The sequence below is a fragment of the Castor canadensis genome, chromosome 6 (genome assembly GCF_047511655.1).
Source record: "Castor canadensis chromosome 6, mCasCan1.hap1v2, whole genome shotgun sequence".
Classification (NCBI taxonomy): domain Eukaryota; kingdom Metazoa; phylum Chordata; class Mammalia; order Rodentia; family Castoridae; genus Castor; species Castor canadensis.
In genome coordinates, this window is record NC_133391.1 from 167,971,041 (window position 1) to 167,983,944 (window position 12,904).

Here is a 12,904-nt window from a genome sequence, read left to right on the forward strand (position 1 = left end):
AGAATAAATTTTATCAGAAAAAATAAATTATGTAAATCCTAGTCAAAGTAAATATACTTACTTGAGATGGCAGAATTATTGATGGCTGCTTTTCCTTTATTTGGATTTTTCTTTTTCTTTCCTTCTGCTTTCCATGTTTTCTGGGTTTAGCACAGATTAAAAGCCAATTTTTAGTGGATTAGTTCTGATTAAGAGTCAAGTATTTGGCCATATTACCGCAAAGTGTGGAAGATTAGAGCTTTTTATACTGACTCTGAGGCAATGCAGCATATGGTTGTGGCATGTCTTGTCCGTGTTTCCTATGTCTGCTCTCTCTGCTCTGAGTTAAGAAGATTAGGAGTGGAACTTGACAGTCTTTGCCATCCAGACATAGTCATGATCAATGGTTAAGTTAAATCTGGATGTTAAAAAATATAAACAAAGGAAAAAATTTTAAGTCATTTGCATTCAGGGCAAGGGGTGCTGTGAAAAGTCTGTCACATAGTTATAAAAGCTAGGATGCTCAGGCATATATACAAGGAAATATCTTTCAATATTCACACCACATTGGTGCCTAGAGAGACATGTCATACAGTAACTGTAGACATGAAATAATTTTATTTACTCCCAGCATTCTATTTAGGTGGGGTTTTTGAAATGCCTTCGTAAAAATTTTCCTCAGCTGGTTAGTCCTTACTCTGTAGATGATCAGGGCTAAATGATATATAGAACTGAGACTCCAGTCTCTGTCTTCAGGCTGTTATAGAAAATGTGATTGTTTCTCACAGTTCTGGAGGCTGAAAGTTCAAGATCAAGGTACTAGTAGATTCAGTATCTAGTGAGGACCTGCTTCCTGGCTTGTAGGTGGTATTTATCATTATGTCCTCACACTGTGGAAGGGGCAAGGACTTCTTTTATAATGGTGGCTCTCCCTACAACACCTGATCACCTCCCAAAGGCCTCACTTCCAAATACCATCACCTTGGGGTGGAATGAAATTTCAGTACTTGATTTTGTATAAGAAAAGCACAATAGAGCAAATTCACTTTGGGGAATCTTGTTTTTAACTCGTATATATGTGTCTCTTTATGCTTTCCTTCATGAATAAGCTCAGACAAAAAAAATAAACTGTGGAAAATGGGCCTTGCCAGTTGTAAAAATCATTTGTCTACCGTCTGGCACAGAGTAAGAACTGGATAAATATTTGTGGGATGGACTAGTTATTTGCCACGTTTCACAATACTAACTCAACTTCTTATGTTAACTCATGTATCTCTTTAATTATTGATCATTTATATTGTATAATTTTCTTACAAAAGGTGATAGCTAATCAATTTTCTTTTGAGTTAGAAATATATCAATAGACAAGAGAAATAAGTGTGCAAAGCAGAGGTAAATTCTTAGTTGAACTAGATTCTTAGACTGGATACTTCTGTATCTCTTTACTTTTCCTTACAATCTTGTGACTTATTTCCTTCTGTTCATTTTCTTCTCACTTATCTCCAAGATAAAACACAAAGGTTTGAGGCTGCTCTCTTGAATTTAGCTGGGGCTGCTATGAGGTGAAAACATTCTATTTACTTGCATTGTTTCCTGTTCTATAATTAAGTCACTCTGTTTCTGTGGCTCCTAACTTCCACTTTCCAGTGGAATCATTAGGGCTATCTATGATGATGATAGTGGTTGTACTGAGCCTGTCTTCTTGCATTTCAGGAGCTATGCCTGTCCCTGACCAGCCCCCGTCAACCTCTGAGAAGACCAGCTCCCTGAGCCCTGGCTTGAACACCTCCAATGGGGATGGCTCTGAAACAGAAACAACTTCTGCCATCCTTGCTTCAGTCAAAGAACAGGTAGAAACATTCCATTTTTGTGACAGATTAATTGGAACATTTGAAAATTATTTTTCCAGCTGATGATTAAATTGTGTTGAAAGAAATACTTTTCTCACAGAATATTACTGATCCTTATATACATAATATTAATTTATGGTTATAATTGCTTTTGACTTCGTGATATTATTCATGATGTAAGCAGCTTTTCCTGGAAAAAAGAATATTCCTAGAGGGAAAAATACTCCTTTACAGATGAGGGGTTGGCAGATTTGTTGATGTACCTGACATTTAGTACTATTAAATATTTGACATAAAGTCTAATAAACTTTATCTGTCCAGGATGCTAAAATACTAGTGTGTAATGAACGAGTATCACATTAGGTCAAAGCAAATTGGTCTTCCTAGTCTTTCTGTATGGCTGTTTGTTTCTTTGACAAACTGCATAAGTGAATATTTTAAAGATCATATGGAGGCATTCATATTTGAGGGTTCAAGGAAATTATTTTACCTTATGAAACACACTAACCTCAGTACAGGATATGTTCCAGAACTTTCTCAAAGCAATCAAAGTCTGATCATTACCTTACATAGAAATGGATACATAAATAAAATCTGAATCTCTTGTGAATAAAAAGTGATGTGATTAAAGAAAGCTAGCTGATCAAAATTGCTTTATTTTTTTTCTTCTGGAGTTATACTAGGAAATAAATCAAGATTCTTAATCTTTAAAAAAATTTAATTGGCATACATTTGTACTTATTTGTGGGATACAATACTATAGTTTGAAACATGAATTATATAATCTATAATAATAAAATCAGTGTAATTAGCATTTTCACCTGCTATTATCATTTGGTCATGTTGGAAACCTTCAACATCTTCTCCTCTGGTTATTTTGAAATGCATAATGAATTTCTGTAGACTATAGTTAACACTGTTATGCTACAGAACATTAGAACTACATCCCCCACCAGTGTATTTTGATACCCATTAGCTACACTCCCTGTAACCCCCATCCCTCCCCGTTGTAGCTTCTAGTGACCACCTGTTTTCCCTCTGCTGTGTTTGGGTTATTTTATTTGGTGATGTGGAATGAAGAAGAGTGACATAGTATACCCAACTCTGGGAACCTTACAGCAGAATATAGCCAAGAAAGGGGCAATCAAGAGCAGTAGCTCTACTCAAAAGAAAGGCTGTAGAGAAAAAAAATTCTCAGTGGAGACTGATTAAGTAAGGGTAGAAAACCAGCTACAGAGTCAGGCTATCATTAGAGCGAAGGGAAGATGACATTGACAGAAAAGATCAATGATGCTGTCAGTGAAAAGTGTACATGTAAGTAGGTACATATGGGAGAGCTGAATAGATTGGTTGTGTTGTCTAGCATGGGAAAATAGTAAGCAGGAAATTGGGTTGAGTTTTGACTTTATTGTTTCATTAGTTTGCTTCCAAAACCTCACTCTTGACTTTTGTTTTTTTCTTAAGGAGTAATGGAAAAGGTGACCAAAAGGGAAACTCATGCTTTTCCTCCATACTCAACATACTGCTTTGTTATAGTGGGGTTATGCCATAGTGTCTTATTGTGATATGATCTGGAAATCTTACTAAGCTACTAACTTTACTGTAGGGATAAAATATAAAACAGGAGGAGTAAACTTAGCAAGTAACTGATAACAGTTGCATCATTTTGTCAAAGGACTTGATGTAACATGAAAGGACATGCCCTGTTCCTACATAGAGAAGCTTGATGTCATTGTACTATCACTCCTTCCCAAATTAATATATAAAATTTTGGCAATTTTACTCAGCATTGCATGGCTGGCTATTTGTTTATTTGGAAAACTATATCAACCTAGTATTTTAAAGATCTTGTGGAAGCCTAAATATTTGAGGGTACAAGGAAAATTGGTAGACTTTAGCTTACCAAACATTTTAATCAAAGTAATACCAATTGTCCCCAAATAGAAAATACATTCTTATCTCTGTGAAGGTCATAAATGTGTCTGCAGAGCAGATTCAAATGTGATTAGGGGCCTAATTCATTGAAAGTTAGATTTTATTTTCATACAATTCACTAATTTAAATGATGTCTGCATAACTGTGTCAACAGTTAAAATTGTTAACTCAGAAGATAAACAGAAATAAATCCTGAAGGGAAAGCAATGTAACTGCAAATATGAAATCATAAACACACTTGAAGAAACATTGGGAACATAGTCATATAAGCTAATGGTGAGGAAGGATGTAAGTAATTAAGGCAGGAAAATTAGAAGCCATCTGTAAATGGTCAGTGCATTTGGCAACGTGAATCCTAACAAAAATAGCAAGCCAAAAATTAAACATCACAAAAACAAGCCAATAGAAGATATGTGTACCCCAAGTATAACAATGAGATGATAAAATTAATATAAAACCTCCTAATGTTGATGAGGAATACAAAGAAAAGAATAAAAACCTATGTGGTCTAACTATTATTGTTAGTTTTGGTGTTTCTGGGGATGAACTAATGGCCTTGCACATGCTAGGCAAAATGCTTTACTATTGAGCTACATCCCCAGCATTCAGAATTCTTGGTGAGAATTTAATAAATACTTAGGAAAAGTTTTTTTTTTCCAAGAAATTTTAAAAATGTATATTGTTTGTGTTTGGGAAGCAAAACTGAGATTCGTCATGACAGATAGCTAAGGTGAAAAGGAATGAACATTTATCCGGATAACTGAGGTGAAAAGGAATGAACGTTTATCCTGGGACCTTGAACTGGAGCAACCTGAAGCACCCAAGTTAGGGCTTGGGAGTCAGATCCCAAGTGCAGCAAGCAGCGAATCCCTAGAACTTACTTGGGGTGATCTCACATAGACAACCCATCCATCTCTTCTTTGCTGGGGAATTTTTTTCCTAAATTATTCTTAAGGTTTCCTTTCCCTCTTTTTCTCATATATATACTATTATACTGTAACAGTTAATGCTACATTAAAGATGTTTCTATAAACTATTAGGAATTTCTAGTAAGAAATTTTATGATAGTACCCTGTGCTATCCAGTCCTATCTCTGGAAGTCACTGCTACAGGAGGGAAGTCATTTTTTTGTATCTTACACATGTACTGTGAGCTGTCATGTAATGAGTTGCAACATTCATTTACTTGTTCAGTAAACATATTCAGAATCTTATGTAGGTCAGGCACAATAAACATTAGTTTATTATCTTTCTTGTGTAAAGAAAATCCAGTCTGATATAGTTCATTGAGGTAAGCTGTTAATGAGGCTAAGAAAACATGTTCTTAGGCTGATAGTTAATGTTATATGGAAATCTATTCTGTTTTATAACCATAGACAGCCTTAAGTGTGACACACTGTAAAGTCATGAAATGTATCCCGTGTCATAAGCTGGCATGAAGAAAATATTTGTAAGCTGAGTCCTTGAAAACAGCAGGCATGGGCTGTTCAATGAAAAAGTGTTCATTGATTTTTCTTTTTGTTCTAATTTCTTACCTTGATTGCTTCTTAGCTGGCATATTTTACACTTTTTATTAACATAAATAGAGGCATGATAGATGACTCTCTATAGCTCATTTTCTCTATTTCAGATACACCTGTTTTATTTCTAGCAGTTACCACATCTCTCCTCCCGTGGAATTTTAAGAGAGCTACTTATCCCCCCATTTCCTCCCTTTAATTGAGTGTCCCTCTTTAGAAGAAGAGGGAGGGGATCATAGATATTGGGCATGTGATGACTGCAGTCAGATCATTTGGATAAACCACAGAGAGACCATTGATAACCATTCATTGCACTGAGCAACCAAAGATGCATGGTGGCTGAAATATTGAGAAGGTCAGGGCATTCTTTTTAAAGATGAGAGCTAGTCCTACAATGATAACACAAAATGAGACTCCAATGATATTTGAGAGAGAGGGAATAATTTCAGGGGACAAGTCACTGAGTAAGTGAGTGCACAAGTCAACTGAAGATTATTTATCTATCTCAGCAGGACTAAGGCAAAGTACATAATCACAGATGCTGGGAAGCTATGGCTTGTACAGGAAATGTGTGCTGTTTCTCTCTTGCTGTAGTCAAATTGGCCCACTCTGTGCTTTCATTTCCAGCCTCTTGAGAGTCTGTGAAGAGTTGGGCCTAGCCAAGGTAGAGAAGGGAAACACATGGAAGATAAGTGATTAAAAAAAAGAAGTGGTTATACTTTTGGAATCAACACTGATAAAGGGGATGATTGACACAATTGGTAGGGACAGTGAATTTGGAGGCAGAATGTATATGGTTGGATGATGGAAGCTTGGGAATGGGGTGCTTAAAACCAAGAATTTGAAAGTGACTACTAATTATGTCAATACTTAAGTTACCACACTGGAAATGAGGAAATCAAAACAAGAAAGAAGATAGAAAGCTTGTTATCTTAGGTCACCTTTGATAGGTGGTGTAAGGATGGTGATGATGGTGAGAAGAAAGAGTCAGCAAAGGTTCAAATCACAGATGAGAGAAAAGGGAGGCTGGAGTAGGCTTCCTGACTGAGAAGTGCAAACATGCTTGCTTGTGATTTGCCTGACTTTCTCATCCTGATCATCTTATGTGTGTCTTCCTTTTCAAAACATTGTTATAATGTTGGTCTACTTACTTAGACAAGAATTTGTATTCTCTTCTGCCATATAGCATTGGTCTTTGTGTTGTATTCTCAATGGCTTTGCATACTAATTTGCTCTTAGGAAACTGCTGGGCGCCAGTGGCTCACACCTGTAATCCTAGCTGCTCAGGAGGCAGAGATCAGAGGATTGCAGTTTGAAGTAACCCCTGGCAAATACTTTGTGAGACCCTATCTTGAAAAAAATCAACACGAAAAAGGGCTGGCAGAGTGGCTCAAGGAGTAAGAGTGCCTGCCTAGCAAGATGCCCTGAGTTCAAACCCCAGTGCTGCCAAAAACGTATATATGTATATGTATGTGTGTATACATATGTATGTATATATATATTTTTTGTACATATATATGTATACATGTATATATAAATTATAGGTGAAATTTTATGTATTACCAAACATCAAGTGATTTATACTGAAAAATACTACTTGAAATCATGAGCATTTATATAACCCAGATGCTCTATTACACTAATTTTTCTTGCTCTTTAAATTCCACAAGAATTGTAAATCATATTCTTGATTTTAAAGGAATTTTTAAGTACTATTATTTAGCTTATTGATGATTTCTAAAGAATAAAAAAGTTTTCTTTCTTTTAGTCATGTATGCTATTCAACTTAATATATCAAAAAGGATGAATAAAGGAAATTTTGAGCTTTCACTGTGTGCAAAACCACCACGCTACGTACTTTACACATATTGAGTCACACACAGGCACTAAGAAGCATTTTAATAAATCCATCTTGTATCAAATCTAAAAACAGCTTGATCTTTTACATCAACTCTTGTGAGGACAGCATATCTTCATTTTTAGTTAGCTTCTATACATACAATTTTAAAGTTCCTTAGCTCTAGTTATGGTTAATCTTAGTTGTAACTTGATTGGATTGAGAAACACCTAGGAGATCTGAAAAGTGCATTGCTTTGTGTGTCTGTGAGGTTGCTTCCAGAGACAGTTACATCATGAGAGACCTCACCTAATCAATGGTTTAAACCAATGCATGGATTCAAAATGTCAGTAGATTTTTGGAAGGTGATGGAGCTTCCTGTGTGACTGGAGGAAGTAGGTCACTGGGTGTGTGTCCTTAGTGACTGTATCTTTCCTTGAACCCTTCCTTTATGCCCCGTTCTCTGCTTTTTTGTCCACTGTGAGATAAACAGCCTGCTCCTCCACATCCTCCCCCTGCCATGATGGTCTGCCCAAGTTCACAGGGCCAAGTAACCAAGTACAGAACTCTTGGAGATCATGAACCAAAATAAATCCTTCCTCCTGTAAGTTTTTTTTGTCAGGTGTTTGTTCACTGCAATGTAAAGTCTGACTAATATAGCTTTGTATAGCAAGAACACTATTTGAAAGGGGCACATCATGAATGCTTCTTTAACATTCTTCCAGAATTTATGTTATTGCAGAATATTTCAACATTGTTAGTGTTGCTACAATATGCAACAATAATTTCTGGTAACATAATATGACCTATAACTATTAATCAATTTCTAAATAGTGTTTCAGAAAAGGATTTTGCAAAAGTCATGACAGAATTATTATCCATGAAAAAAAGGAAATTAAAACATCTTTGGGAAATGTCAAGAAGATAGAGGATTATCTGCAAAGACTAGTGAACTTTAGATTCATTTATCCAGAAAAGGCAAAGCTTATACATACTATAATGCTACCAATTAAAATTTTTCAACATGTCAAAATGAAAGGAGAATGACTTCACTGCTGATTTAATTTTCTTGTTTCAAGTTGAAAATTGAAAAATAACGGCCCAGTTTCCCCTTTAATTTTCATTGCTAGAACATCAGCTGTACTGGGAGCAGCTATTGTTTCAAGATGCTGATTAAGATGTGAAGGCACAGAATAGACTCTGTAGAGTTGGGTCTTAGACTTTGATATAGCTTATAACGAGGAGGAGGCAGAACCCCATAAAAGTAGTCTATTATTTCTTATAAAGTATTTTAACTTCTTCCCAAAAGCTTACTTTTTACTCTAAAATTTCATCATATAACTCTACTCAAAACACTTATTTACCTGTCCATCTGTTTGAAAACCTCAAACTCCATCCTGAGAATTAACTCTCTGACTGCCTTCTGCTCTGTTGTCTTTAGCACTGTTAGTTGTTGGATTTATAGGGCATTGGAGGCTATGTTGAGGAAAATAAAAATGGACAAAGCTTAATATCTGCTTAATGGGACGATAACCTTTCAGCATGTGGGGTTTTGCATAGTGCCACTGTCATGTTTCTAATGCCTTGTTCACATTTATCATTAGAAGGCATTGTTAAATATTCAAATGGAAAACCCTTTTTAATATTTAAATGTGATATTTTAGTCATTTTTATGAATTTTTCCATTATAAAAGTAATTCATGAACATTGTGCAAAAATTAGATCATTAGCAAAGAAAAAAATGAAAATTTTATTTGAAAATATATTATGAACATAGCTAATTAAACATTTATGGAGATTTCCTTCTAGGATTTTTATACAAATATGAGATTAGTTAGGTACATGTTTGTTTTGCTTTGTAACTATTTTATTGTTCTTTGTGTATTTTAATATTATATCAGGAGTATTTTTCATATCATTAAATGTTATTTTAAACATTTTTCTAATGAGCATGTAACATAGATTCACTGTGAGTTATTTAATAATTTTAACTTTTCTACCTTTGTTGATCTCTTAGGGTCAATCAATTTTCTTAGTTTGAAAAAAAACGACATGTCATACTTCCTTGTACATAAATCATTTGGTGTACTTTGACAGAGGCTGCCTAGGGCAAAGTTATGAAAAAGAGTTTAACGACCCTTACAAACTCACTGGGAAAATATGTCACAATTAATTACTAGCAAGAGCCTCAGGCAGGACGACAAAGAAGGAGCTCTTGGAGTATGGCAGCCAATGCCTTGTGCAGGGTTTGCACAGAGTAGGAAATGAACACACCGAACTTTCTAGAGTCAACAGGAAGAGTGTTCACTGTTTAAAGAGATGGAACCCAAATTTTCCAAATAGTATCTGAAAATAAAGATGTTTTTTAAAACAGAATATATGTTTCATTAAATTACATATTTTTATAGAATATATTAGATTTCTGTGACTTTACATGTGAGACATTTTATCACATAGGTAGCTAAATGAATTTCTTTCTTTAGTAATTGTTTTGTTTAGTATTTTTATTCATGGCCAAACTTACCTGAGACTAAAAAGTATTTAGCTTACCTACAAAGAGGTAAAGGAAATTGCTGATGAATTGAAATGATAAATGAGGAATTAGCTGTTTTACTGTGATCCCAGCCTTTTCACTACACTACACTGCAACTAGATATAATAATAGTCTTTCAATATGTTGTCTAATCTTCCAAAGAGAAAATTATTTCTGTCACCAGTGTTTTGCTAAGGGCAAGAAAGTGGCACCCCTTCCTAAGTGCACTGAAGAAGGAAAAGAGGACTGTTAGTTTGAGCAGCAGTTTCTGAAAGGATCATCAGTGGGGATCTAAATGAAAATCATTCAAAGAGCTCCCACACTTCATTGTTAGCTATAATGTCTATGGAGAGATGTGATGCTAAGCAATCCTGTGGGTTAACTACAGTTCTGCTTTAGGGAACATTCCTGTGACTCAAGAGCCAGTGGCTTAGACTGGAGTTATCTCTAGCATGCATCAGTGATATAGGTAAACACGCCCAAGGCTGGCCATCGATCATGTTCAAGTTGCTGTCAGCCGGGTGAGTCATAAGAGACGTGTGCAGGTTCATGCCCTGGGCTCTAAATGAGATTGCTCTGTGGCCTGCTGCCCTGGAACAGTGTAGATCAGCATTCTCTTCTCTCACTAATGACATGCTCTGACTTTCACATTCTACTCATGGCCTCAGGAAGTGGCTGGGCCACTCGTCTAATTACCGTGAGGAAAAAAGCAATTTGATGTCAATAAGGCAAAAAAAAAAAATCACTTTTGACGGTGATCTTCAGTGTTTAGGTAGACTATACTAAATAGCTCCATTCACAAGTCAGTAGATTTTGTCGTCTGGAATATGCATTCTGCAGTGTACACATCCTGGAAGGTACATTGGATAAAGAAGTTATGCTCAAATTAAAAATTAAAACTACATAAAAGTCAATGTGACATTATTCCACAGTTGTTTTAGGCACTCAAACAGTTCCATGTAAAAATTTTGACATCCATCTCTTCTATTCTGGGAATAGAAGTAGAAACCTGGGATATCAACCAAGGTTGTTTAAGCCTTTGACCTGATGGAAACATTTGAGGTACAATTGTAGCCCTACTTGCTGGCACCTCTTCCCTACACATCCGCAACAGAGGAGAAGTCCTGTACCCAAACACAATAAGCTGAATACTCAGCCCACCTATTAGCTAAAGCAAACACTTTTAATAAACAATGGTATGCACTGCAAGTATTTGTCAGAGACCTGAAATTGCCTGCTATCGACCTCCTGTCAAAAGTCACAGGCAATTTATTCCTAAAATTAATAATCCAGAGTAAAAATACTCCCTCTTTGGGGAGCTCCACTTGTGTTGGGAGCAGCACCTTAGCCCTCCATGGAATGACCTCCAAGAACTCGCTTTAATAATGGTGCAGTGAAGGTGCAAATCCACATTTATGGAGACTCAGGTGAGAAATAAACACATGAGGAGATTTTCTGGGTTGTACTGAAGACCAGTATTAAAAATCTTTCCTGTGCTATTTTCCATTGATTAAATACAAATGAAACATTTTAGTAGAAGACATACAGCACTGCTACAAATTAGTAATAACAATTTTAAATATTTTCATTAGTATATGATAGTTATACAGGGAGTTTCATTTTGACATTTCCATTTTTACAGATATCATACCCTGGTTTGGTTCATCCCCTCCATTATTCTCCTTCTTCTCCTAACTCCCTTCTTGAAATGACTTCAATAGATTTCCAATAACAATAAAAACTATAATTGTTTCTCTGATGAACAAATGTTTATTAGTTACTATGTAGAAGAGGGTTGTGGCCATGTCTTCCTTTCTTAATGATGGGTCATCAAAGCAGTGCTGGCCATGGAGGAGTTGTTAGGTATATTTTTATTAAGGGCATGATTTCAGGAATAAACTCACTATGTTTTCCTATTCTGTTGGTGCTCAGAGTAAATACTTTTCTTAATTATGGTTAAAGTCTTAGGTTTACTTTTGTCATAACATTGTTACACTGGCCATGTCCTTTTCCATGATTTTAATGGTTGCCTTGGATATTGGACTTCTCCTTGGGATGCCTGTGTATGGTTTCAGAATTAGCTCCTTTATTTTGATGAATCTCAGTCAAAACTCATTTAATCAGGTAGAATGAGATATTTGCAAATTAAAATGAGGCTGATTAACTTAAACACATACCTCATTAATAAAATACAGGTGTCTTTTTTTCATAAACTAGATTTTGTGCCTTGTTTCAGTTGAAAGAAAAAACAACCCACCATGTAGTACAGGGGTCAGCAACTTCATACATTAATACAAAACAGACACACATACAAATATACTCAGTTATTTTTCGTATATATAAATACATCAAGTCTATCATATTTGTTGAGTATCTCCTTCAATGAATTGTAAATATGGGCATTTAAGTATATTCTTTTTATTACCACATATAAATTGTACAGAGATTTCATTGTGATACTTCCATACATGTGTATCATGTAGCTTGATCAAATTCACCCCCTCCATTACTTTTTCTTATTCCCTCACTGTTATTTACAGCTTTTGGAGGGTTTCATTATGCTATTGTGTAAACACATATATTCTACCTCCATCACTTCTCCTTTACCCCTTACCCTGCCACTGGCTCTCATGAATGTAATAATCTGTAACATTCAAGTCAAATTATTATTATCATTATTATTATTATCTAGAGTTCACATATGATGTGAGCTTGGCTTATCTCTCTTAACATGATATCTAGTTCCACCATTTTCCTGTAAATCACATTATTTAAATGATTTTCTTTACTGCTCTTAGAAAACATATTGTTCCTGATGTCTCAAGAGTATTCAAGTTAGTTTTGGTTTGTTCTTGGCAGTACTGGGATTGAACTCAGGGCCTTACATTTCCTAGGTGGGCGCTACCCACTTGAGCTACTCCACCAGCACCCAAATGCTTATCTTGAATGTCCTTTGTGTTTAGGGGATTTTTTAAAATATATTTGTGCTTCATGAAAATTCTTAGTTGTTGTTACAAAAATATTCTATCACAGATTTTGAAGTAAGGTTTTTCTGTTTAGTATTTGTATGTATGTTTGATGGTGGTGTGATGTATGTGTGGGTTTTTTATTGTTTTTTTTTAATGTTTTAGCACAAAGTGAATTTTGTATATATTTGAGTGGATGACACCAAGACATGCAAAAAACTCACCTCTCTGAAGCTGTACACTAGAATAATTCCTGTCTATTCTGCAGATTACTGGAAATAAAAT

At 35.4% G+C, this 12,904-nt stretch overlaps 1 protein-coding gene across 7 annotated transcripts in view; it reads left to right on the forward strand.

The window, feature by feature from the left end:
• Positions 1–12,904, forward strand: part of Ctnnd2 (catenin delta 2) — an 858,282-nt gene that overhangs the window by 158,132 nt on the left and 687,246 nt on the right. For 6 of the 7 annotated variants that reach the window (XM_074077729.1, XM_074077725.1, XM_074077730.1 and 3 more), the window contains one exon: positions 1,693–1,829. In XM_074077729.1, coding sequence (XP_073933830.1) covers positions 1,698–1,829 — 132 coding nt within the window. In that variant the 5' untranslated portion in view covers positions 1,693–1,697. Of the gene's footprint in view, positions 1–1,692; positions 1,830–12,904 lie in introns of those variants that run through there. The other variant, XM_074077731.1, reaches the window with a different exon arrangement.